The following is a 27,144-nucleotide window of genomic DNA, read 5'->3' on the forward strand; positions in this document are numbered from 1 at the left end:
ATTAAAAAAAATCAATCTCTGGTTTTATTAATGTATATTTTGATGTTTTTAAGGAAAGTTTTATGATTAAAATGTCATATTTTAACCATTTTAAATAGTTCTAATTGCGTGTTAAAAGGATCTTGTTTTTAACAATATGTTTGTTTCCCGGTAATGTCTATAATTATATTTTTGAATTATCCTACAAATTTTTTTTATAATCTCATTTAATTACGTTTGAAATGTATTAAAATATTAGGGGAGAAGTACCTAAATTAGAAGTACAATGGTCTCCTGTTCACAAAAATAAATTTATTACCTGGGGACCTGACATTCGAATGTATGAAGTTCTAAACAATACTATTTCTGAGAGTTCTAAAAATAGTGAAACTCCAAAAGGTTTAATTTAATCATCATATCTAAACATAATTTCAAATACTTTTATACTTATATTATTTTTTATTATGAAAATTATTATTTTAAGGTTTAGTTTTGTCTTCTAATACAACAGCTAATTTATTAGCAACAAGTACAAATCATCGTTATGTGAAATGTATTGATATTTATCCAAAACCAGATTCTGAAATTATGTTGGCTATTGGACATGCCAATGGCAAAGTAACTTTTTGTACTTTTGGTTTAGCAACTGTAAATAATACATTAGCCGGTCTTGAACTAGGACCAAGTAAAATATTTTCAAATCTAATAAAAACAATTTATTATTATTGATTATTTTGTGTATGATTTTTAGATTCACGTTTTTCTCGACAATGTAATGCAATCTCATGGAATCCAGTTAATTATAATTTGTTAGCTTGTGGTTTGGATAAACATCGTTCTGATCAATGCTTACAAATATGGGATGTAGAAAAAAGTCCATTAATAAATGCTGAATTATCTCCTGGGAAACCTTTTGTTGAATATGGAACAGGTGAAATTGCCCATTCTTTAGCTTGGTTTAATTCATCTCCTCATGTCTTAGCAGTCAGTTTCAATAGTAAAAATATTCGTTGTATTGATATTAGAGGTACATTATTTTAGAACATATATTCATATACTGTGGTTTTTTTTAAAAATATCTAATTTTATGAAATGTTTCTTTTAGATGCATCAAAGTCAACAAATATAACACAAACTCGTGCAGTATTTGGTATTGATATAGCAGTGTACAATAATAACCATATTGTTTCATACAGTGATAATAGTATAGTTTTATGGGACTCAAGACATTTAGAAAAACCTGTTGTAACTTTAACACAAAGTAAAAGTGTTCTTAAAGTTCTATGGTGTCCAACTAGGTAAAATTTATTATTTTTATAATAATCCTATTGTCAGTATTGTAAAGTATTTGAATAAATGTATTCGAATAAAAGTATTTGAATACTTTTTTTTTTTATTCAAATATTATTTTAAATACTTTTCATAAAAAATATTCAAATACGTATTCTGAATACTTTTTTTTGTATTTTTTATTCACTATAAAAATACTTTTATCTGAACTTATAAAATTGTTTCAAATTTGGGACAATGCTGCAATTTTTAAATTTTAAATTGTAGATTTTATACAGTGTATAATAAATTATGAACAATAGTTTTTCTCTTCAGTCATTTCAGTGGAAATATAAATGAATAATGAATATGATTATTTTTAAATTATGTAGGTATATTAAAGATTATATTGGAATTATGGTGTACTGTAGTCTGTATATATTTACTTAATATACTGTGCGGTGTATTTTAATATTTTATTAATAAAAATCATAGGCGTGTCCAGACCTTTGACGCAGAGGGTGCAACCTGGCTAAAGTCCCTTAGCCCCCCCTTTTTATACAATTTTTGTTAATTTCAAATTCGTCATTATTATAACTAATATTAAAAAAAAATGTCCCTATTTCAGATGGCATATTATAATAGATGTCAGTAGGTAAATAATTAAAATAAAATCATGTATAAATAATAAAAATAATATTATATAATAATATATATGTGTCAGTTACAAAATTTTAAAATAATTAAAGTTCTAGTCGCCGTTGTGTATTGTTAAGATGTTTGAACTCTTCAATTATGTCTTCTGGATCTAATTCAGATGCCAATTCCTGTTCAACAAATATTAACATTGTTGACTCCAATCGATCTTGCGTCATACAACTTCTCAGCTTTGTTTTTACCAGACTTAATTTTGAAAAAGATCTCTCACAAGAGCAACTTGTGACTGGCATTGTTACAAAAAGAGTTAATATCTTGTAAAAATTTTGAAAACTATTACATAAATTATTAGTGGACAGATTATTTAACCACTGATAAATAGTTTTGCTTGTTTTACCAATTTCAAATTCTGGTAACGATTTTAACAATCTGAGTTCTGCTTCAAGTTCACTGTCATTTAAGTTAAACCTATTGGAAAGTAAAATTAAGTCATGTTCATGCAGGTTAAACTGTAATAAACGTCCAATTGCACTTATTAGTAAAAGTGTTTCTTGACTAAAACGTTCTTCTAATCCGTTTAAAAGGTCATCTAAAACTGTGTAGTACACAAAACATTTCATTTCTATTTTTTTGTCAGAGATAAAATGTTGAGTATTGTTGCTGTCAATTCGACTAGACACTTTTCTTTGTTTTACATTTGGTATCTCTATTTTTTGTGAACTACAAATGTCCAAAACTTTGTCAAATAATGTTGAATAGTTGTCTTCATCAGTTCTTAAGTCAGTTAATGATTTCTTTAGTGCTTCAACAATTGATACGGCAGCTAAGAGGTCTATGTCTGGTGATTGCAACTTTGCACTAACTATGCGAATTTGAATCAAAATAGGTTTTAAAACAGTTAAAGCAAATATAAAATTGAAACTTTTTAGATTGTGGATAAGTCCATTTGCTTTTAATCTCACATCAGCTAATTTTGTAGTCTTATATATTTCTGAAAGACACTGTATTAATGAATCATAATTATGATCAACTGCTTCAATAGCTTCTGATCTGCACGCCCATCTGGTTGTCGATAACGATTTTAATGTTTTTAATTTATTATTTGTTTGTTGAGATATTTTTTCTAATACAGAATGTCGAATTGGACTTCCCTCAACAAAACTAAATATCATTTGAACACACCCAAAAAAATCAAACACTACACGATTTTTATGCCCCAATGAGTCCACTAAAACCAGATTAAGGCAGTGACCATAACAATGTATATACTGAATTTGAGGATTTTCAATTTTAATTTTGGCTTGAACACCATTATTTTTGCCAGAAAATGTAGCAGCTCCATCAAAACAAACAGCCAAAACAGAACTCCAATCTACATTAATTTCTTTAATTTTTTCAGTTAAACTGTTAAAAATTGAACTCGGGTCCACTGAATGTAAACGTTGTAAGCCTATAAATATTTCAGTTGGTTTATTTTTCAAAGGATCAAAAAACCTTACTACAACAAACATTTGCTCGCGATAGCCCACATCACTTGTTTCATCTGCACATACAGAAATAAGTTTATTTTTTATTTTTGATGAAATTTTACGTTTCATTACATTGTTAATAGATTTCAATAAATCATTTTGGATTAAATTACTGGTATATAGTACATTCTTTTTACCATTATCTATGTGATTTCTTAAAGTTTCATCATACTTTTTAAGAACACTTACAAAGTCTAAAAACATACCTTTACAAACACTGGACTTTTGTTTGTTGTGTCCTCGGAAGGGTTTACCACTTTTAGCTAAACATAGCATGATGTCAATTAGGCGAACCAATACACTGCGATTATGTAAACGTTCTTTTTCTCTCTGACTAATGGCTATAATTCTTGACTCATCTAATGCAATATCTATTGAATTAGAACCTAAATAATTTATTTTTGCAGTCATGGAATGAATGTAGGATTAAGATTTTTGATGGTCTTTAAACTTTGTAGTTGCCTTATTCCAATTTTTGAAACCATGACGTGAAAATGTAAAATCTATTTGGCCTTTATTGAGTCCATCAGATGAATTAAATAGTCGACATGGAAAGCAAAATGCTTTATCGACTTTAGGACTATATTCCAACCATTCAAAATTATCAAACCATGATTTATTGAAACTACGTACAGTACTACCAAATTTTGTCCTTGGATACAACTTAAGTTTAGGCTGGAATGGTCCACGTTCAACTCTGGACTTCCTTTCAATTTGATGAATAGGCAATTTTTAAATCCAAGGAATATCTTAGTTCCTGCCACCTGAAATCGCAGGGGGTGCAGGTGCATACCCTGCACCTCCCGTGGACACGCCTATGATAAAAATATTAAAATCAAGGGGAATTTAAATGTAAATGTGGATTTTTTAATACAATTGGTATTCACAATTCAATAATAACTATATTTGTATTTTTGGTATATTAAATATTAACTGATATAAAATATGTAATATTTAGTATTTATTTGTTCATTTACTTTATGCATTATATAGTAAAATTTGCCCACAAACATTAACTTCCAAACTATTCCAAAATTAACATAAATTGGCAAAAAAATAAATATTTTAAAAGTATTCGAACACTTTAAGTACTCGAATACATTTTTAAGTATTCGAATATATATTCTGAGTACATTTTTTTTAAATTATCCAAATACGTATTCTGAATAAATGTTCATCCATTTATTCGAATACATATTCTGAATACATAATAAAAGTATTCTTTAAAAGACTGCCTATTGTATATATAAGTATTGTTGTATAATATTGAATCAATAATTAGATCAGTAAGACAAGATTATTGATTATCTAGATTGTTAGATTATAAAAATAATTAAAAAATTAAGGTTAAAATAATTAAATTTTACTACTATATAAAATTTTCATTAAGCTTGAAATAAAATGTCTAAAAATTCAAAGGATACAATTTATCTTAGATTCATCCTTAATATTCAAAATTTTACGTAATTGGTAGATTGATCAATTTTTTTGGTACTTATTTTAATTACACTTAATCAGAGACTAAAATTGTGTGCAGTACAACATACTTTGTGAAATACAAAATGTTAAGTATGTAGTACGAAATTAAAAAGTGTATTATGGTTTTATTCTTTATATTATGGTATTTGTTTTTAATTTTACATTTTTTTATTAAATTATTTTACATATTTTGAAAATTCTAAGATGTATCATCAGCAAAATTTAAAATACCAACTATTTTAACTGTGTTACTCATTACCAAGGCTCAGAACTTTAGGCATTTGCATATTTGTCTAGAAAGTGGATATTGAAATTTATATGCATATTTCATGGATTTAACAAAATATTTTAAAAAAATGTATAGCATAATAATAAAATATTAGATATATGACAACCAAAATTCTAAGTTTTTTATCATTTAACAAAATAAATTAATTCACCATGGCTATTATTTGTATTGCTCCGGCTCCCAATGCATTTAACAATAATATTATAATCTTTATAATACTGAGAACTCGTAATAGTGACCACCACCCAGTGGCGTAGCAATATGGGTAATCGAGAGGCGGCTGCCTCACAGTTTTTTGAGGGGCAGGTGGGCAAGGTTGTAGATAAAATTTTTTTTTGGGAGGGGTCCAAAACATATATATTGATATTTTTTGAATTAAGATTTTAACTTTTGATATTTGGTTAAAAATAAGATAGAAAAAAATTTAATCTTCTTTTATTAAAATTAATATATTTTCTTATGATATTATGATATAAAATTTAAAGCAGTCGATGATTAATTGAAACTTATGTCATTTTTGACTGAAAATATTTATGTTGGTATTGAAATAAATAAGGGTTTTAAACATTCATAAAATATTGAAGAAATTTTGATGGGGGGGAGGGTCCAGACACCCTGGACCTCCCCAGATATGGCCATGTGGGTGGATGTCGACACAATATACTTGCCTCTGAAAATTGTTGAGTTCGCCACGCCACTGTCACCACCGGCCCATATTTATTTTTATACAAATTACCACTGTATTAATATTTTGTAACATGACAAACAAATTGTATAACCATAGGTAATTTGTAAACAATAATGTTTAATCATTAGGTTATTAACTTATACACAATATTATTTCTGTTTGTTATAATACTGCATACATCTGCATGCAAGCGACTTCATTGTACAGTGTACACTAGTCAGTAGTCAGTTTATTATTTTTTTAAGTAATTATCTTCCAATTTTTTACTGCATATTTTGATGTTTTTTAACGCATATTTTAGTAATTTTTAGCGCATTAAGTTCCGAGCCTTGCTCATTACTGTTAACATTTGAAAGGGGAGTATGACAAAATCCTTAAGTGTGCATTACGAAAAAGTATATATTTTAGTCCCTGCACTCAATAGTTAATTGTGTTAAATTTAGGAAGCTATAACTTAAAATTATTACTACTTGTAATCTTTACTATTTTTTATACATTTTTAATTTTTTTTCTTATAATTTTTTGTAAATATTAAAAATGTATTAAGAAAATTGATAGTTGATTAAAAACAAAAAAAATAGTTTTATGATTTTAACAATAATAATTAACAACGATAGACAATTTTCATTCATTAATTTAACTTGTAAATATTTAATATTTATTAATACTTATGAAATCTCAAATTTGTTTGACCAAAAAGTGTTATTTTAAAATAATACTAGTCATTATTTAGTTATCAACAAAGTTGTACAGGTACAATTATAGACATATTGAATTATATACTTGATTGTATTTACTAAAAATTATAAATATTGTAAAATTCTGTTTAAACAGTTAAATTCTTAAATACAGTATACGAATAAATTCCCATATTATTTTAATATTACTTTCTTTTTTAGGCATAATTTATTGGGTTCATTACAAAAAGATACTATGGCTATAAGTTTACATGATATGCAACAAAGCATGGAAGAAACTGAACCTTCAGCGTTAGAGAGAACTGTGCATCCTGGACAAGGGAATATACATTTAGCTTCATTTTCATGGCATCCAACTCATGAAAATAGATTACTAGCTATTTCTCAAACAGGTTATATTTCTAATAATTTTTACTATTTATATTAAATTAATTTTATTTAATATCTTCAGGTGTTTTAAATGACTACTGTGTATTTGAAAGAATGACTTTGAATTGGTCTACTACATCAAATATAGCTTGGACTTATGGGCAGCATAATCTTAAGTTTATAAGTGATAAAGACTTAGTTTACTCTTCTTTCGAAGATATTTCAACTATTATAAAAATGCGTGCATTTTCACAATATGGGATTAAAGTATATACAGATATTATGTATAATGTTATTTTGTATATATTTTATTAAATTTGTATATTTTTTTATTTAGGATTTTTCAGAAAACTCTAAACTTGTAGATGATCCTATCATAAAAAATGTTTGGTCATGGTTGGATTTAAATAGAAAGATAACAAGAGCTGGTATTGTACCAACAACTCCAGATGTACCATTTCCAGGAATAAAGTATATTTTTTAAACATATACTTAAGTTTATTTCTATTAATAATAATAAAAAAAAAATAGAACTGTTCTAGGTTTAGATTCTGGAACTCTTATGCACAAGTCAGAATTAAAACATGTTCAATGGGTTGATATCCAAGGCACAGTAAAAACTTATCGGTATGCATTATTTTAAATTATTTTTCCAATATATTTGGTAACTTACTTTTAAAAAGCAAACAAATAATTACATTTACTCAAATGAAAAATTAAACCAATAAATTCACTTAAAAACAAATAAATGTTGGTATAAGTATACAAAGCATAATATATGGTCAATTAGTTGTAAAAGAGTTACAAATGTATAATTTAAAATAATTGATAATTTAAACTTTCTATATAATTAAGTATTGGATGTCCATGAATTGTATCCAATCAGTATAATTGAGGTTTTTTTTTACACTATACTGAAAAATGTTCTACTTTTTTAATGAAGTGAATAAGAGTAATATTATCCATATTACAAAATATTTGATTTTGAGATAAATTTTATGATTTGATATGAAATTAAACATTATAAATGACAATTTTATTTCTTTATTTTGCTTAAATTATTTATTTATTTTAAATTTAATTATTTAATATTATTTAAGATTAGCAATAGATTTTTATGAAATTATCTATGTATCTGTAATACTAGGTAATTGTGTGGTAGAAATATAAAAATAAAGTTGTTTGATAAAGATTATTTGTTACTTTTGAATTAATAGTTGATTAGGTATTGAAGATTTATTTAATAATTAAAAATTATTGTATAGATAATATACTCACTGATGATAAAATATAATACTTTAAAATATTATACTATGTTCAAACTGTTTGGAGTAAATAATTGTAACACGTGCATTTTATATCTGAATTTTATCTAAATTTTCAGTCTATCGTTTGATAACAATTTCTCAAATAATTTAGTCATTGATATTACTTTGTCTTAAATCAGTTGTTCTTTAGTAACTGTTAAGTAAATATTATTGTATATGAAAAAATTATTCTGTAAAAGTTACTATAATAATTGATTACAAAGCTGAAAAAATAACCATAAAAGAACAAATACAAATGATTAAAAATATTGAAACTAATAAATCTAAAATGTAAGAATTTAAATAGTTAAAAACATTTTAATTGTAAAAATAAATATAGTAAATAATAATTATGTATAATATGATTATTTTTTTATCTACATATGCACAAAAACTCATTAAGAGTATTATTTAATTACCATGTATGCAGTGTTTAAAGTTACGGAACCAAAGTTTTTGGTATATAAGCCTGCAGAAAGTAACAAAGGTATTTTGTAATAAAAAATAGTACTTATTTCTGAATTTCTGGATTTTGTTTTTGACAAATGTGTGGACATATTCTCACTGTTTAGTTTGATATGTCTACAATTAATTGCTAAGTTAACAATTAAATTTAATGAAAAAATGATTTTATATGTAAACAAATTGTAAAAAGTTAATTTTATAAATTAAATACAGTAGACGCCGCTTATAAGACTCATGGATATAAGGTTCAGTCGCTTATTAGACTCAAAATCGTTTGGAACAGTCCGGACGTATACAAATACATGAAAAAAAATCGGTTATAAGACTCACATTTTGTAAAATAAATAGTGGAAAATAAACTTTTTTGGTTATAATTTACAAATAAATTGGTATTGAAAAATTAAATAATATTCGTATTGATTATTTTTAGTTTCTGTTGGTATCTTATAACGTATAATAATTTTTATCGCAAATAAAAGTTCACATTTATCCCAATGATTATCGTTATTATAGTGAGGTATCTGATTATCTAGCGGCTGCACAGTTATCGTAGTTACAGGTACATTAATACACATACGCACACATGCATATACATGTACATACGCAAATACATTGCAGTCAACGGTACATTTTTTTACACGAAATTTTTTTCGAAAATAATTTTTTATTAATGTATAATTTTTATAATATGTATTTTTATTTACAATATTTACCTATTATAATTTTATTTTTTTTTTTTTTATCAGGATTATTAAATTTATTCAATAATAAATATGTAATATGTGTCAAAGTATTAAAATTAAAGCAAAATATGTAGTAAAATAAAATTTATAAATACATTATTAATTTTTTTTTCCCCACTTTGTCTATAAGATTCTTTCAGTTATAAGACTCACTTTGTGCTGGTCCCAAAGTGAGTTTTTTAAGCGGCGTCTACTGTACTTCACAATGTTCATAAAATTATTTTTATCTGTTTCATGAAAAAGGTAAAAAAATTGTCTATATAGTATGGAAAAACGTCAATTTCACTAAACTAATACTTTTCATAATGTTAATAACTGGATATCCACTTCTAGAAAAAAACAATTTCACTAAGTGGATGAACATATATATAATCTAATTATATCGTTATTAATAAAAAATATAGCTATATATATACAAGATAAAAAAATTAAGTATTTAAAAATGTATTAAGTTTTTCATATGTTCAATAATTAAACATAAATATAACTATGATATTAAATAATATTTTCTCGTTTCAATAATATTAAAAAAAAAACTATTAATTTTACATTAATATAATATACTTTTATTATTTATTTAATCATTTTAGTTTAAATACCTTATATAATTATTTAGGAGTTCAGCAAGGGATAATGCATTATTTTTATGTGATTGGGGTTTTGATCGTAATAACGCATTACACATATCTAATGTACTCAGAAAATTAGAAAATGAAAATGCTTATACTAGAGCAGCCTCAATTGCAATTTTTAATTTGCGAATGCGTGATGCTATTGAAACATTAAATAAAGGTGCAAATCAACAACCACATTTAAGTATGATAGCCATGGCTTTATCAGGTAATATATTTTCTTTTAAATATACCTGTATTATTTTTTTCAATCTCCTTTTATTTTCTACTCTTATTATACATTTAATGACCATCACATTTGATAACTTCTCATTTCATGTATTCATTATTTTATATTTTCTATTCCTATTTATATTTTTGTTCTTTTGAACTTAATCTATTACTATAAATATGTAGTTATATATTTATTTATTTATATAAATAAAATAAATAATAAAAGTACAAATTATTTAAAGTAGGTATGTTAATTATTATTGTTAATATTAATAAAATGGAAAATTGTATTTGAGTCTCTAATTTAAATCTAATTATTTCACCATTTTTATATTCCATGTAATAATTTTAATGCAATTTACATCTAAAATTAGATTGCTGGAAACAAAAAATATCCATATTGTAGTTAAATATATCTATAATGGAGCCATTTACTGAACTAGTTTATTAAAAGTGCAGCACATTTGGACCAGTTTCTAATAACGATTATGAATAACTATTTTATTTTATATTTTTTGTCATTTAAATTAATATTATTTTATGTATGCATAACTTGCAATCATATAATATATCAAATAATTAAAATTAACATTTATTAAATATTTTTTTTAAATACATTTGGTAATGAAAGTTAAGTTGAAAAGCAGGATAAATTTTATAAACATAATTGAGTATGAAAATATTAAAATAATTACTCAATTAATACTTAAGTAAGAAATAAACTTTTCAAGCTAGCAGAATGTTAATAAATATAATTAATAATTATATTATTTATTAAAATAAGAAATGTAGAAGAAACACTAAAATAATTATCTATAAAATAACAATCTTTAAATCTATTGGAATTAATACTTTTATCTTAAATAAAAAAAAAATTGACATAAATTTAAAATAATTTTATGGAATACTATTTGTTTACCAGTCTAATGCTAATGTAGATAAAATCATAAACATAATATTTTTTGTTTTTTATATATATATATATATTATTATTCAGTTCAGCATTTTATATTTAATATTTTCAGGTTATAGTCCTGATAAGTATAGCATGTGGCGTGAATTATGTTCAAGAACTAGAGAAAAATTAACTGATCCATATTTAAGAGCTGCATTTGCTTTTCTAACATCTGAAACGGATTCACATGATGCTGTTCTAGTAAATATTGCATTTTAATTACTATGATTGTAAAGGCAATATTAGGAAATTTTGGACGTTCAGTGTCCAATTCGACCCAATTACAAATAATACAGGCTTTCCAAGCAATTTCCCTATGCTAAATAATTTCTATTCCTTGGTTAGTTTGTAAACCATACTCTTCATAATTCCATTGTTCATATATATTTAAATTTAACTCATCTGGTTGTTGCATTTTAATTTATAAACATTGTAAATGCATGAAATAAGTTTTATAAATAATATTTTATTTCCTATTATTCTTTTAGAATGAAGTTGGTATACCATTAGAAGACAGAATTGCATTTGCTTCCATTTTTTTGTCTGATGTAAAATTAACTGAATATATTAATACAATTACAAATAAGTTATTAGATCAAGGGAATTTAACTGCAATTTTTTTAACCGGTATATTAAAATTAATTAAAAAAAATTGTTTTGAAATATAGGTTGTGGAATATATTCTTAATTTTAATTAATTGATGTTTGACGAGTCACTTATTTTATGAAATTGAGATATTAGTAAAAAACATATTTTATTCGTTGAGTGTAAAAACTTTAGTTAATTTTTTATCAACTAAATAATAATAATCAGTGTTTTTACACTAAACACATAAAAACATATGACTAATTTACATTTTTACCAATATCTTAATTTCATAAAATATGTCTCTTGATGTTTCTACAATACTCAATTCAATTGAAATAGAATACTTATAAAAAATAATTCTTGACTGATTGACCACACATTATAATATTTATAATGTATATATAATATAATATAATCACATCATAATGTAATATAGTGCTTTGAATTGTATATATTATATTATATTATGAGAAGTGGATAATCAATATAGAATAAAAATGTTATCATACAATTTGAATCTGAAAAAATTGTATTATATTTAATTATTCATCTTTTTTTAGGGTCATCTCCTGATTTAGTACCTTTATTACAAAGGTATTTAGATAGTACGGGAGATATACAAACAGTTAGTATATTAGTTTTGAAAATAATTCCAAGTGAAATTGTACATGAACATCCGGTTATGATGAATTGGATCAATAGGTAATATATTTAAATTAAATTTTATTTTATTAATATATAAATTATTCTTTTGCATTAAATTGAAATATATAGTTACAGAGAAATATTAGACCAATGGCGAATGTGGCATATAAGAGCCAAATTTGATATAGCTCTTAAGGCTGTAAAACCACCTCCTCAAAATGTATTTTTATCTTGTAATTACTGTGGAAAAAATATTTGCCCAGCAACTGATGAGAAAGAGAAAGAAAATGATAAAGAAATAAAAATACACAGAATGAAAGAGCAAACAGAAAATGGATCTAATAGTTTTAAAGTATGTCTTGACTGAAGTTCTAAAATTTTTTTATAAAATGATCTTTATTATTGTTAACTATTTATTTAGTTATTATTTTAAAATATAATAATTTTTTTAACATCAATTTTAAATGAAAATTTAATTTTTTTTAAGAGATATATTTTTATATTTTACTTTAATCTAGCTTAAAATAAAAATTATTTAGGAAAGCCATTTTTAGTGTTGATTATTTGAAAATTAAAAATAATTTTAAATATAAAAACTAATGTTTAATTATACTAATTAAATTCTGTTTAAAACCATTTTCAAAAATGTACTATTGTATATTTACAACCCAAAAAATTAAGATTTAATTATAAGTAAATATGGATTTAAATTCCATTAATAAATTATTTCTTACTATATATGTTGAATTAAAATAATTACAAGTATTAAGTGGATTGACAAATCTTAAAAAATTTAAATGGTAAGGAAAAATTAGTTTTCACTGTTATTAAGTATTATTAATATTATTATTATAATATTATAATATTTTAATAATTATTATTGTTATTAAGTATTTTCATACTAATTATATAACCTTTGATTTAGGCAACCAAATAGTTATTTTTACTGATATCAATATATTTTATTACCAGTCAATAATTGTTTATATATAGTCATTTATGTAGAAAGGTTTTTTTTTTTTGAGTACTTTATCAATGTGAATCCAAATAATTAATAATTTGTAAAAGATAAATTAGAAGTCCTGTTAAAAATAACATTTCCTTACTTTAATATGTAATGTTATGTATTTTTCAGTTTACGTCATGTCCTAATTGTCAAAGTCCATTACCAAGATGTGCACTCTGTCTTGCACATTTAGGCACTGCTAGTGCTAAAGTTCCAATAAGAAAAACATCTAGCAAACAATTAACATCTAACAGCTCATATGTGGTTACTGGGCAAAGTGTAAATAGTTTTTCTTATTGGTTTTCATGGTGTCCAACTTGTAATCATGGTGGTCATTCTAATCATATTAGTGACTGGTTTAAGTAAATATTTAAATAGTTTTAAAACAACTAATTCGTGGATTACATAAAAATTATTTATTTGTAATAATTTCTTTTAGGAATCATTTGGAATGTCCAGTCGCTGATTGTGTTTGTCGATGTTACTCTTTGGATTCAACAAGTCGTTATTGTTCTGTATAGACTACGATTTCAATTAAAAATATTGGTAGCAAATTTTAGGAGAAGCAATAATATATAAATAAAATAAAAAATATATCAACAGTAATAACAAATGCGTTTTTCTTTTCTTAAACATCATGATGTGAGAGATATTAGTCGATTTTTAACAGAATAACAAGAAAGTAAATAAATAAATGTGAGGGAATATAACCATGTCCTGTCATTACTAGACTATTGGTTGTAACAGGATGTAGTGGTAATAACTAGACTAAAACATTTTTGAATATAAATAATAAATAATTTTGTTTAAATATTACATTTACAATGATAATATAATTATTTTCACTCTCTAGGTTTTTTAAATATAAAATAACAAAAAAAAAAAAAAATCTTAAAAATGTTCAATAATAATTAATTTCTGGTCTATAAATCGTAATTGCTACGTTTTTAACCTGAATTTAGCTATAAAAAGTATAAAAAGACTTATCACTCCATTCCAAATGTATTACTTTCATCTATAGCTAACAATAGTTTTTCGCAAAGTATGTTTTGAGTAGTATACGGTGGTAAATCAAGACGATTGAAACAAGTATGAGCTCTAAAACAAATAATAAATAAATATAAATATGTTATCATTAATTTTTTATATTTATTTGTCAATGAATGTGCATTTGTTGTTTAGTATTTCATTTGGTAAGAATGTAAAAATATTAAAACAATACCTTGGGAGACTGTTGGCTTTTCCCCATTTTTCAATGCAAAATTTTCTCGGACCAGTAGATCCACGAAGGGCAGAAAATCCTTCATATGGTATACTAGAGGTACCAGTTACAAACTGAAGTAATCTTAGTCTTTGCTCATTGGTAAACTGTTCTATTGAAGACCAGAACCACTTCATAACTTGATGTTTATCATGATAACCTGAAATTAAATAAGCAAATATTGTCATTGTTAAAATTAAAAAATAATTTAAATATCATATAGCAAAAATTTTAATCTATCTAATCTAAATCTAAAAGATATGTATATATAATATTAAAAAAAAAAATAATTGGTTTACAATCTAATTTAAAGTTATGAATTAATAAAATAAAAAACCAGGAATCCTGTAATACATCAGTATTAAAATATATATATATATTCTAAAGATAAATTTTAATTGTCAGAAAAGAACGCAGTCATATTAGTTTTTAATGTAATATTTATAATGGCTTCATAGATGATTAAATATTACCTGATCTATATTCAGTGTTATTTCTCCAGTCAGCTAAATCAATTTCAACAGTTCCAGCAATGACTAGTTCTAATTCTTGTGCATCAAAGACTGATACCAATCGTGGATCAACTACATCATAAAATCCTTGGACTAGAGCTTCGGTTTGTTCGGTAACACCACGTTCCAATCGCCATTTGACTATTTTGTCAATATACTCCTGTAAAAAAAAAACATGAAATTTAATAAATTTGAAATATAAATAAAATATTAATAAAATTGAAATATAACAGTATTAAATATGTTTACCTTCTTATTTTTTTCTGTGACAAAAATTCGCTGGCCTCCTGGTTTTAACTCTTTTTCAACTGTTTGACCAAATACTTCTTCAGTTACTGAAAATGTAAGATCCAACATTTCTCCTGATATATCTCTTTCTTGAATCCAACATAATGATTGATGGAATTCTCGGTCAACAGATTCTAAGTCGCTTAAACTCATTGGTCTAAAATTCAATAATTTATATATATAATTATTATTTATAGAAATAAGTAAAAAAAAATTTCTTACAGCTTTAAAAGAGTTTTGTAGAAGGGCCGAGTAAAAAATGCATCCAACAGATATTGGTGAACTAATGCTAAACCTAAAACTCGTCCACTAAATCTAAACCAGTCTTCTTTATTATTAACAAATGCCGCCGACATAGGCGATATTTGAACAGTATAAGTATCATTAGCCGAATATTCAAAAAGGCCATAATAAGGATTGAACAATTCTCTAGATATTAAAAAGAAAAACTCTCTAGATGGTCCACCATAATCAAGTCCTTCTTCATTATCAAATTGGGCTGATAATTTACATTTTTGTAAATCTTTTTTAGGCATGCTCATTATTTTATTGTATGCATCTTGTAGAAGGTGATCTCTCCGTACATCAATCCTAAAAATAAATAATTAAATACTCTTTATAATTTTATTTTATATTAATCATACTTAAGTTTTCCTGGTCCTTGCCCATATCCTTTAGTTTCCAATTTCTTGTAAAAGTTCCTAAGTTTTGCTTCAAAATCTCTTTTGAATGGAGGAACAGTTCTATTTGCCCTATTCATTATTGGTGATTGTTGAGGAGATACTTTTACATCTCTTACTCTTATTGGTACATAACTCATTATCTCGTTCTCAAATAAACTTCATTAATAAAAACATAAATAAGTATTAATATAATTCTATAATAAAATATATTAAATCAATTATGAAATAATTCACTCACCTCAACAAAATATTGAGTTCTAGTTCATTCCCAAATGTATCTAGAGATGGAACACCATCAATTCTAATTTGGTTTATTTTATCTTTTAGGTTTTGGTCATTTGATAACTGTGGATATCGTTCGGCTAATATTTCAAGTATATTTGGTTGACGTATAAAAGCTACAACTTTTTCATTATACGCAGTTGGTAAATCCACTGTATCACAAAGCATATTATCAATATGTGTTATAGTTGGACGAGGGGGAGGTATTGGAGGTTCCTGAGACGTAGATGGCAATGGCACAGAAAGATCATTTAATGGTAAACGTGGGTCTATAAAAGTTGTCATTTTTGTGGTATGATCCATAAAAAATACCTAATATAAAAATAATGAGTGTTAAAATAGCATTATTATATTTTTAATATATGAACCTTTCCAGCAGCATCAGTTTTAGAAGTCCATCCTCTAGGAAGTGCAATTCTTGTATTGGCAAATAAATTTAAAAGACTAACCAAATCACTATGACTTTGATACCGTTGAAATAATGATGGATGATTTCGTATTTTTGGTACAATATATTTAAGTGATGAAGAGCTATTATAAAGTGCTAATGCTCTCTGTAAATAATATTAAAATATTAATATATAATCAATAAAAAAAAAAAAAAAAACTAGTTATACTTGATTTTGCTGCAATAAAGTTGGAAATTCTTTTTTACTAATAAATTGCAAAGCTATACTTCCAGTTTCTCTATACTTAGTTTTTGATGAGTCCAATCGCAAAGAATCAGTTCTTGACAGTGTGTTACGTTCTGGTTCTTGAGAAATAGTTCTACGTATACTTTGGTACCTAGGATTATTATTTGTATCATCACTTACAGATCATTAATAAAATACTTTACATCAAAAAAAGAAATAAAAATAAAAATCAAAAATCAAAATATTTTTCTTAAATAAGTAAAAATACCTTCTATCTAATTGTTGCCTTTGTTGGTAATAATGCATATCACAATTTTGTCTTGAAGGACGATGCCAAGTAGTTGTTCTATTAAGATGGTCTATATAAAATATTCTACCATGACTATCCATTCGAGCTTCCCAGTCTAGTAAAATTGTAAGATAATAATTTATTAAATAAATAAAATATTTAGTATTATCAATCATTACCAGGTGGGAGTGTAGTGTCTCTTTTACTTTCTGTTCTTTTTGGTTTTCTATTTTCATCTGTTAACATCATAAATCTTGAATGTTCTCTAGTATCATTTGATAAAGTTTTTTGAACTGAACACTTCATATTAACATGGTCTCCAGCTCGACTAGAAGCTCTGGTTAAAGGTCTATGTGCTTTAGACTCAACCACAGGAGAAATATTGGTAAAATCAGAAATATCCATTAGACCTTTTGGTTTTAACTGACGTAATGCATCCAACGGAATGTTAGTGGTTGGCGGCATTGCCCAAGTTCTTTCTAAAGGTTTATGTTTATAGGTACGTGGTGGAAGAGGAGGAGGAGGAGAATCTGGTACAGGAGCATCTGACCAAATTTTAAGATAATCATTATTTTCAGCCACTGGTGGTTTTTTATCAACATGTTGAACATGAACATCAACTTTAGTTTCAATAACTTTTGCTCCAGATTGGGCAAGTTTTTCAGAGCTTTCACATGATTCTGTACAGTTTTCACACACTTTAGGTTGTTTAGCATTCTCGTTACTGTCAGCTGCTAACTTATAGACAGAGTCAAGGTCAATTGGCTGCGATTCAGCCAGACAAGACAAGCCGCTACAGTAACGGAAGCAAAAGAATTTTCCATATCCTACAAATATATTCTTAGTATTATTTAGCAAAAGTAAAAATTAACTATAATGAATAATACCTTCATTCATGGATGAGCAGTGTGGAAAATCAACTAACCACATTGCACTTCCTTTTGACGTGCCATTGATAGGATTTGTATATCGAGCAATACAGGTCATAACATTTTTCTCATCTATACGGAAAAAAATAACTATAAGGTTACTGTACAGATATATATATATATATATATATATATATAAATATCATATTGAATCAAACAATAAAAAGAAGTATTATAATACATAAATATTATACTAAATAAGTTTAAACCTATAATTCATAAATTTAAATACATTTGAATAAAATTATAACTGGAAACACAAGAGAAAAACAATCAAATAACTATATTTAAATTAAATTTTAATGAATCTAAAATGTAATTTTGAAAATATATGATTTATAGCAACTTAACAGAATTTAATATTAACAAAAAATAACAGAACAATATAAAATATAAATATACACTCAACAAGTATATTACAATAAATACTCCACAAGAAACAAATATAAAAAATAAACTAATTAAAAATACAATAAAAATAATACTAGATGTCATATTATAAATATATATAAATTTGAGTGAATATTAAAAAAAAAAATTAGTCTCAAATTTTAAGTAATAAACCATTACCATGACTTTAATTTTATTAATATATAGCAATTATAAAAATAACTAATAAATTTGGTTCAACAATGGTGAGTTAAATATGAAGGGATATTTATATATGAAGCCTATCTCTACTCTATTTATAAAGGTCGAATTATGTTTATCACTAAAAATGAAGAAAAAATTAACGATACAATAATTATGAGTATTAATATAAAATATATTCAAAATATAAATAATATGATATGTGCACATGTTTGAATTAAGAAAGGAAGGGTAAACGAGGCCATGTCTTAAAAACGCATAGTCTTCTTGACTTAAGATTATATTGAATTATAATTTATATTTTTTATAGCACCTAAAAGAATATTTTTATTTTTTTCTTATTTGAACTAATGGACGTTGAGGACAGTAACTCGCTTACTATGTTAACTACTATATGTAAGGAAAGTGGGTGTCCACAACTATGTATTGGTCCCTGGACCCCTGAAGGTCTTAATCTGGGCTTGAATATGCATTATTCCAGAAATTATTAAAAAAAAAAGTAAAATTATATTAGATAAATTACTTACAATTATATAAGCATAATGGTACAAATTTATATTTTGAAAAATAATAATAAAACTGGATTAGAAATACATTACGTATAATATAAAAAAATTAAATTATTCAATACTAACTTAGCCCCTCCCATTATTTTATACGTAATATACCTACACGAAAAATACTTTCATTTTTTTATTTTAATGTCAAATTTGTAGTTTTATCATTTATTATAAATTCATTAGGTGCATGTACTTAGATTTTAGGAATTAATGTATTCAAATATTTATTGCTTTTTAAAATATTTTTCACTTTTAACCTTAAAAATAATTAAACCTTTATAATAATCTTAAAAAACTAAACAAATTATTATAATAATAATAATACTGATAAAATAAAACATAACAAACTTAATTTTATTTAAAATTAGCTTGTTTTTAGAGAAACAAAGATCTGTATAAGTTTATTCATGTCTAATTTTTTAGCAATTTTGCTTTTAGTAGAAAAATTGACTAATCGGTCTTGAGACATATTTTAAAAATAAACAATGAGTTACACTATAGAAAAAAAAAGGTCAAATTAAAATTCCAAAGATATTAATTTAGTAATTAAAGAGAATCTAGCATAAACATAAAAAACTACTATATGTTGGTAAATATAATAGTTTAGAATACATGTTATCATTATTTCACACATTAATAAAATAAAATTATCGATAAAGAATGAATTGTTTAAAACAAATTATTACCATAGTAGTTTTTAAGATTAACATATAATAAATATCAAACATATCATGTATGAATATCAACGTTTAAATTACAATAAAATATGCATCAATGGTAATATTATATTTTAAAACAATTAGAAAAAATACATATTATTATATCTACAAAAATAGTTTCAAATATCAATTATTTGTAGTATATATTCTTTATATTTTAAATGATGCAGACACAGCAATGTAAAATTTTGATGATACAATAAATGTACTATCTTCTGATTATATTAAAGCAAATGTTATCATAATATATAATAATTAATTTGTGTTTGTAATATGTAGGTTTAAATATATCTTAGAAAAATAATGTATCTCCGATTGATTCAACAATTATTACACAAACAAAATATTATCAATATAAACCCAACAAAAAATATTATGTATATTAATTAAAATATTGATGTTAATCAAAATGTAATTAAATAATTCAAATCAGCAATTTTCATTAACAAAAATACCAAGTTTCTACATTAAACAATGTACATAAAATGTATAAATTCTAATCAATTATGTATAATAAACATCAATGATTAGAATTTATAACTTCAGTATTATTCATTATGTGTAACGTTAGTATGATTTAACAAACAGAACAAGAGCCTGATAATTTAATATAATTATACACAACTGTGTAATGTTGAAGAAACATTACTCTTGCGTAATAAAAAATCAACAATGCTGAACACATTGAATGCCTTATGTGTATCGTCTATATCTAGCCTATAAAATACAATTTCAAAACGTACCTTTTTTGAAGCATCAAAGGACTTGTAACTATAACTTAAATAACACTAAATTTTTTTTAAAAAATAACACGAAAAACTTCAACCGGAAGTAAAGAACAGATACTAAATCATTCGAATATGATTTAATAGGATATTGAAAACACTCTCACAGAGAGAGAGAAAAATAACACTCATATAAAAAGCAGTGCCATGCCCTTAGAACGGATATATATGACCATTTGCCAATGAATGAAGTGAATAGATGAATGAAACGGAAACCCCCCACCTGCCCGACCCCACTCTCACTTCCGGTACATAACCCAAAATTACTATGGGCCACGAAAACATGAATGAACGCAATGCTACCAACTTAAATGAGACTTTCATTTTACAGAAATTGATTTTTTTTTTTTGCCAACATTACAATTTTTGTTGGAAAGTAAATTATAAAACAATTAATTATAATAACTGCAGTATAATTATTGAATTGAAGATTAATTTAATTCATATTTTTATAAATTTAACAATATAAACCATACAGATAGTGATACATCTCTACATAATTCTATGAATATTTTTTATAGAATTTATTAACTATCTAATGGATCATAATAAATAAATTACAAGTTAATAACTTTCATTTTTTTTCTGAAGACATAATTAAAATATAACTATTTTATTAAAATAAAAATGTACTAATACACACCTAATCTATAATACCCTATCCAGTCTTCGGTTTGTCTATCATCTTTAAGAATGTTCCATAGCACTTTTATTGATAATCGTATACCATCTTCTGATAAATGAACTTCATTAACAAATACTTTTAAGTATGTGTTATCCACATCTGAATTAACATAAACTGGTTCACATTTGTTATTTTTGGTAGGACAATTTTCAATAAATGATGAAAATTTTTCAATCGAATCATCATTTGTAGTTGGATTGATCCTCACTTCCAATATATTTACAATAGATCCATCAGTGAATTCTTCTTGCAAAATTCCATCAGGATTTTGTAAGATTTCTGCAGCCAGATTGAGATTTAAAAAAAAACAATATTTATATATTAATAAGTGGTTTGTTTATAGTTTCAAAAATCTTTTGTACAATTTTATAAAAGAAATTAATAATATATAATTTGTGTAAAACAAAATGTTTATAAAATAGAAAAATTTACAGTGAAAATAAATTATAGAAAGAAGTACATAATTTAACTGAACATTCTTTTGATACAAACTATGAAAGAAGTAGTCTATCTACATTTTATTTTATATCATTCCTTGTTAAAACCTTGAATACCGTGGTAACTAATGACATCATCAACAAGATGATAAGAAGAAAAATGTTAACAAATTATATCACTATAATGATTTATTTAGTTTTAAGTGTGTTTAAATTCGACTTTAAATTAATTTTACTTTTTATGGAATAAAGAATTTTTTATGATGTAAAAAAAAAAAAAATTATCTTTGGTGAATATTTATTATTAATGTATTTATTATTATGGGTCGTATTCAAAAAAATATTGAAGTTAATTTTAGTTAATATGTATAATGTTGATAATTTTTAGTTTAAAGTAAAATATTATTAACTTAATAATTAAAAAAAGCTTAAATTTTTGTATTGAATATGATCCTTAATTTGATTTCTGTTTCTAATATAATATTTAATAAAATATTTTCAGATTATAATGAGTGTTTGTACAAATCTTGATTATGATTCTATTATTGATGATATTCTGCTAAGTGAAAAGCGTATAGCTAAAAAGAATTATACCGAAGGAATTGAAAAGTCTTTTGAAAATTCTTACCAGCAAGGCTTTCAAATAGGTTATCAAAAAGGTCATGATATTGGATTAGAAATTGGGTTTTATTCTGGCATTTTAATTGCTATAGACAAACTATATCAGTCGCAGATAATCATATTTTCTGCTAAAGAACTTCATGTTTTACAAAAACTTTCAGGCTTAATTAAAGCATTTCCAGAGATTAATGATAAAAATATTAATATTATTACTCAATACAATGAAATAAAAGGATTGTATAAAAAATTTTGTTTTAATTTAAAAATTAAAGATATAGATAAAAGTATTTTTAATTTTTCACAATGGAACAATTAAGATCCAAATTAGATGAAGTTATTATTTATTTAAAACCATATTTACCTATTGCTAATAGCCATGTTGTTAATTTCATAAGTAATAATTTTTGGGAAACTGTAATACCTAGTGATATTAGAAAAGAAGTTGATTTAAAAGGTACAGAATTTGTATTAGCTAATTTTTGGTCAGATTATCCAATTCCTGATTCTTTAACGTGTTTTGTTACTTCATCTAAATTAAACAACTTAAATTCTTATCCAAGTAGTTGTTATTTAAATTTAGATGATGTATATAATGTACTTCAGTCTTGGGGTTATAATCCAATAGATAAATCATTTAAATTAAAAGAATTCATGGCTGCTAAGAAAATGCATGAAGTAGAAGTAATGGCTAAATTAGTAGCAGATTTTTCTCACTATGCTGGTACAGACATAATAATTGATATTGGAGGTGGAAAAGGATATCTAAGTTCTTTATTAGCTTTAGCTTACAATTTCAATGTACTTGGTATTGATTCTCAATCCATCAATTCTGAAGGTGCTAAAAATCGAACTATAAAATTTGAGGTTATTATATTTAATAAACAGTATATCTATATAAAATTAAAATTATTTGATACATTGATAATGTTATTTTTTCAGAAATATTGGCAGACAATTGTTAAAAAATCAGATAGTTTTGAAAAAAAAATATTTTGTCCAATAGCTAAAGAAAAATGTAATACATATGAAGAATATTATGAAAAGTATAGCAAAAAATCAAATGTAGTGGGTAGTACGTATAAACAGGTTACAGAATATGTTACTGAACATACCAACATTGTACCCTTAATTCAAAATGAATTTAAAAATAATAAAAAAAAAGAGTTTGCCTTAGTCGGACTTCACACGTGTGGTTCATTAGCTACTACTTGTTTAAAATTATTTATTGAATCTAAAAATTGTTTAAAATTATTGGTCAATGTTGGTTGCTGTTATCATTTAATTGAAGAAGAATTCACTGTTAACCCATTCTGGAATGATGTTGAAAATGCATTAAACAGCAATCAATCGTATGGATTTCCTGTTAGTAAATATCTGAAAGATCAACAATTTATACTTGGACGAGATGCTAGAATGTGTGCTTCTCAATCACCAGAAAAAGTTTTTAATTCTAAAGATGTAAGTTCTATTTATTTATATTATTAGGACTCTAACTATCTACATTAATTTGCTAATTTTTTAAAAAATTTCTAATAATTTCATTATTTTTTCTAAAATTAAAATATTTTTAAATATTTTAGCTTGCATTTTCAGACCGGCATCCTACTTTATTTAAATATACTATAATATCAACATATTATTATCAATAATCAATTGAATTTCAGGTTTATTTTATTGTATAGTATAATAATGTTATTTTTTTAATTGATACACTTCATATTTTTACTTATCTTATATTTAATTATTATATTAATTTTATTGATATTTTATTGATATTTTTAATGATTAATGAATATTAATATACATGTAATACAATATATGTACAGAGTATAAATGCTAATTGATAACACTCAATATCTTTAATATATAAATATATATAATATATAATAAAATAATTGTTCTAGGGTTATTCAGACTTGACATTTTAACCCCTATTTATTAAGGTTTTATTTATTCATACGTCATTATAATTTTAACTACTGTTAATTTTCACTTAAATTTGTATAAAAATTATAACTTATAGCATAATACTTATTTATTTTGCTTCATTAAATGGATCTATTGGAATAAATTAATAATTTATTACAAATTTAATTCTTATTTAAATTATAATTTTATTTAGTTATTAAATAATTTAATGTATAAATTGTTCAAATATTTGTCTAAACCTATGCTGTGAATCTCACCTTAATAAATAGGGGTGAAAAAGTCTGAATAATCCTAGAACAATCATTTCCAGAATTACCATTATTTTTTTAAATTGCTCTAACTTGTTAAACTTTGGACTTAGGAAGTTGGTTAAATTACCAAAATTCTTTAAAAAATTAGACAAAAAATATTTAGTGGTTGAAATAGGTGGATGTCATTTAAGAAAAAAAGTTGTACTGTGTATGTTTAATTTAGTTAAAAAAATTCAAAGATCATATAAATGTGTAATAAAAACAAATTCAAATTGCAGGTCTCTATGCAAATTTATTGAGTGTTCTCAATTAGAGTTTACACACTGTATAAATTTGCAAGTAATATCATTATCTTAAAATTTTATTTCTGTAGTTCTTGTACAAGCAAAAGATATTTTAATGAAATCAAAAATGTATTCTGCAGATAATAAATCCAACAAAACCATTGTTCTATAGAGCACTTTTACAAGTTTATTTAGTAGAAGAACTTGGAATTGAAAACATTACTAGATGTCATGTTGGAAGATTGGCACATAAATGTTTAACCTTTAATGAATATGTTCATAAAGCTTTAAAACGTTTACAATTAAATACTGAGGTACTTTGAAATCGAGACTTATTTAAAATGTATTTTATAACTTATTTATTATAATTAAAATAAATATACAAATTTAAATTCATTTTTTTCAGGTTGATGATGAAACAATAAACAAATTGTATGATAAATATCAGATAGAATATGAACGAATAAAAATATTTTTTATTTTAAAACAAACACTAGCTCCAATAATTGAAGGACTAATTTTAATGGATAGATTATTATATCTTTATGAACAGGTATTATGCACATATTGTTATTTAATATACTAAAGGTAGATTTCAATGTCTTATGAATAAATTCATCAAATTGGTATCAATATAAATTTTTATTTTAAAATGAATCATATAAATATAAATTATACATTAATCAATGAATATTAAATATATAAAGTAATAATTTTCTTTTTACAATAATAATATACCTTAGTGGCAAATTATAATTTAATTGATTCCCCAACTTTAAAAATAATTACTGATATTATCTTAAAAATATCATTTTTAAAATTTCTTTTAGCTTAAGATAATAACCAGTAAAAATTTCTCAGTATGAATATTTAATTAATTTAATTTTGAGAAAGTTATATAGAGATGATATACTTATGTTACCATATAATTATAAAAATATAAAATTCAAATCCCTTAAAACTCACAAAAAAGAAATTATACTTATTATCAAAAAATTCTTAAATTTGCATAAATATATAGATTAAAATGTTAAAATATGCATAAAAAAAATTGATAAATTTAAAATTATGGAACTACTATATATACTTTTCTTTCTTCTTCTTTTTATAGAATCTATTTATCAAAATCATTTTTAGGTTATTTTAATCAATAACTAGTTATATTTAAATAATATTTATTGAATGAAAAATTTAACTAAAATATGCATACACAATCTGCTGTAATTTTATAAAAATGTAAAAAATACCTTATAATAACGTTTAAAAAAAAATTAATAGCTTTTATATTTTTTATTCTAATTTCACTTTGTTAAAATTAATTTTTAATAAATTGTTTTTAGGGTATTAATGAAGCTTTTGTTGCAAAACTTTTTGATCCACTGCTGTCTCCTAGAAATCATGCAATTATTGCATTAAAAAAAAATTGAATTTCAACTAAAACTTTTGATTACAAGTGCTGAATTGTATGTGTTACATAAACCAGTGAAAAATACTAATGGTTATATTTATGAAATCTCAAGTAAATTAAATTAACTTGAGATTTGTAATTTGTACTCTTGATTACTGGTGTCTGATAATATTAATAATTGATCCATAGCTACTAATTTTATTAATTCTGCAATACTTGAACCTGAAAAAATTTCATATTGTATAAAATAAAGATATCATCACTATTTTAATATTTATGTTAACTATTTTTTATTTAAAATTACCGCTGTAAATTTCATAAATAAAAAAAAAATTTAGAAAATATTTAAATAAGTTGATAATTTACCCTTCCATACACTATTATTAATTATATAAAATTGTTAGCAAAATTACGAAACTAAATAGAATTTCATAACATTTACTTATGTATTAAATAGATGTAGATTAGACATTGAAGATAAAG

At 24.1% G+C, this 27,144-nt stretch overlaps 5 protein-coding genes across 7 annotated transcripts; 3 read left to right on the plus strand and 2 right to left on the minus strand.

Moving 5' to 3' along the window:
- Positions 1-136: 136 nt before the first annotated feature.
- On the plus strand, positions 137-14,114 carry LOC112686903 (GATOR complex protein MIOS). The gene is made up of 16 exons (XM_025559375.1): positions 137-150; positions 239-378; positions 464-664; positions 731-1,006; positions 1,085-1,277; positions 6,790-6,980; positions 7,040-7,224; positions 7,295-7,428; positions 7,489-7,584; positions 10,089-10,312; positions 11,343-11,473; positions 11,761-11,899; positions 12,422-12,563; positions 12,636-12,858; positions 13,642-13,874; positions 13,952-14,114. Exons 1-16 carry the CDS (start codon positions 137-139, stop codon positions 14,031-14,033), a joined length of 2,604 nt encoding a protein of 867 aa, XP_025415160.1. The 3' UTR covers positions 14,034-14,114.
- Positions 1,992-4,268, minus strand: LOC112686904 (zinc finger MYM-type protein 6-like). The gene has a single exon (XM_025559377.1). It carries the CDS (start codon positions 3,843-3,845, stop codon positions 1,992-1,994), a length of 1,854 nt encoding a protein of 617 aa, XP_025415162.1. The 5' UTR covers positions 3,846-4,268.
- A 242-nt stretch (positions 14,115-14,356) lies between the features above and the next one.
- On the minus strand, positions 14,357-22,169 carry LOC112686902 (E3 ubiquitin-protein ligase HECW2-like). 3 transcript variants are annotated; one of them, XM_025559372.1, is made up of 13 exons: positions 21,690-22,169; positions 18,350-18,463; positions 17,642-18,289; positions 17,442-17,577; positions 17,156-17,324; positions 16,907-17,092; positions 16,495-16,850; positions 16,218-16,412; positions 15,796-16,164; positions 15,535-15,730; positions 15,247-15,445; positions 14,735-14,933; positions 14,499-14,610 (listed from the first exon to the last, which is right to left on the minus strand). In XM_025559372.1, the coding sequence occupies exons 2-13, from the start codon at positions 18,447-18,449 to the stop codon at positions 14,499-14,501; spliced, it is 2,865 nt and encodes a 954-aa protein (XP_025415157.1). In that variant the 5' UTR covers positions 18,450-18,463; positions 21,690-22,169. The 3 variants fall into 3 exon arrangements, with proteins under 3 accessions (XP_025415159.1, XP_025415157.1, XP_025415158.1); XM_025559373.1 differs by lacking the exon at positions 21,690-22,169 and adding an exon at positions 21,005-21,263; XM_025559374.1 differs by lacking the exon at positions 21,690-22,169 and having other exon boundaries at positions 14,357-14,610; positions 18,350-18,449.
- A 260-nt stretch (positions 22,170-22,429) lies between these two features.
- On the plus strand, positions 22,430-23,122 carry LOC112686923 (oral cancer-overexpressed protein 1). The gene is made up of 2 exons (XM_025559418.1): positions 22,430-22,458; positions 22,671-23,122. The coding sequence occupies exon 2, from the start codon at positions 22,677-22,679 to the stop codon at positions 23,103-23,105; it is 429 nt and encodes a 142-aa protein (XP_025415203.1). The 5' UTR covers positions 22,430-22,458; positions 22,671-22,676; the 3' UTR covers positions 23,106-23,122.
- On the plus strand, positions 23,075-26,890 carry LOC112686922 (methyltransferase-like protein 25). The gene is made up of 5 exons (XM_025559417.1): positions 23,075-23,653; positions 23,729-24,247; positions 25,394-25,567; positions 25,660-25,806; positions 26,594-26,890. Exons 1-5 carry the CDS (start codon positions 23,093-23,095, stop codon positions 26,678-26,680), a joined length of 1,488 nt encoding a protein of 495 aa, XP_025415202.1. The 5' UTR covers positions 23,075-23,092; the 3' UTR covers positions 26,681-26,890.
- Positions 26,891-27,144: the final 254 nt, after the last annotated feature.

This window comes from Sipha flava, unplaced genomic scaffold (genome assembly GCF_003268045.1).
Source record: "Sipha flava isolate LNK unplaced genomic scaffold, YSA_version1 32_pilon_pilon, whole genome shotgun sequence".
Classification (NCBI taxonomy): domain Eukaryota; kingdom Metazoa; phylum Arthropoda; class Insecta; order Hemiptera; family Aphididae; genus Sipha; species Sipha flava.

Coding starts and splice junctions, on each gene's coding strand:
- LOC112686903 (XM_025559375.1), top strand. Junction 1,007..1,084: donor TCGTTGTATTGATATTAGAG/GTACATTATTTT, acceptor TGTTTCTTTTAG/ATGCATCAAAGTCAACAAAT. Junction 11,474..11,760: donor ATTCACATGATGCTGTTCTA/GTAAATATTGCA, acceptor TTATTCTTTTAG/AATGAAGTTGGTATACCATT.
- LOC112686902 (XM_025559374.1), bottom strand. CDS start 18,449: ATGACCTGTATTGCTCGATATACAAATCCTATCAATGGCACGTCAAAA. Junction 16,413..16,494: donor GAACTCAATATTTTGTTGAG/GTGAGTGAATTA, acceptor TTATTAATGAAG/TTTATTTGAGAACGAGATAA. Junction 15,446..15,534: donor TCACAGAAAAAAATAAGAAG/GTAAACATATTT, acceptor TTTTTTTTACAG/GAGTATATTGACAAAATAGT.
- LOC112686922 (XM_025559417.1), top strand. CDS start 23,093: ATGGAACAATTAAGATCCAAATTAGATGAAGTTATTATTTATTTAAAA. Junction 24,248..25,393: donor AAGTTTTTAATTCTAAAGAT/GTAAGTTCTATT, acceptor TGTATTCTGCAG/ATAATAAATCCAACAAAACC. Junction 25,568..25,659: donor GTTTACAATTAAATACTGAG/GTACTTTGAAAT, acceptor CATTTTTTTCAG/GTTGATGATGAAACAATAAA.
- LOC112686923 (XM_025559418.1), top strand. CDS start 22,677: ATGAGTGTTTGTACAAATCTTGATTATGATTCTATTATTGATGATATT.
- LOC112686904 (XM_025559377.1), bottom strand. CDS start 3,845: ATGACTGCAAAAATAAATTATTTAGGTTCTAATTCAATAGATATTGCA.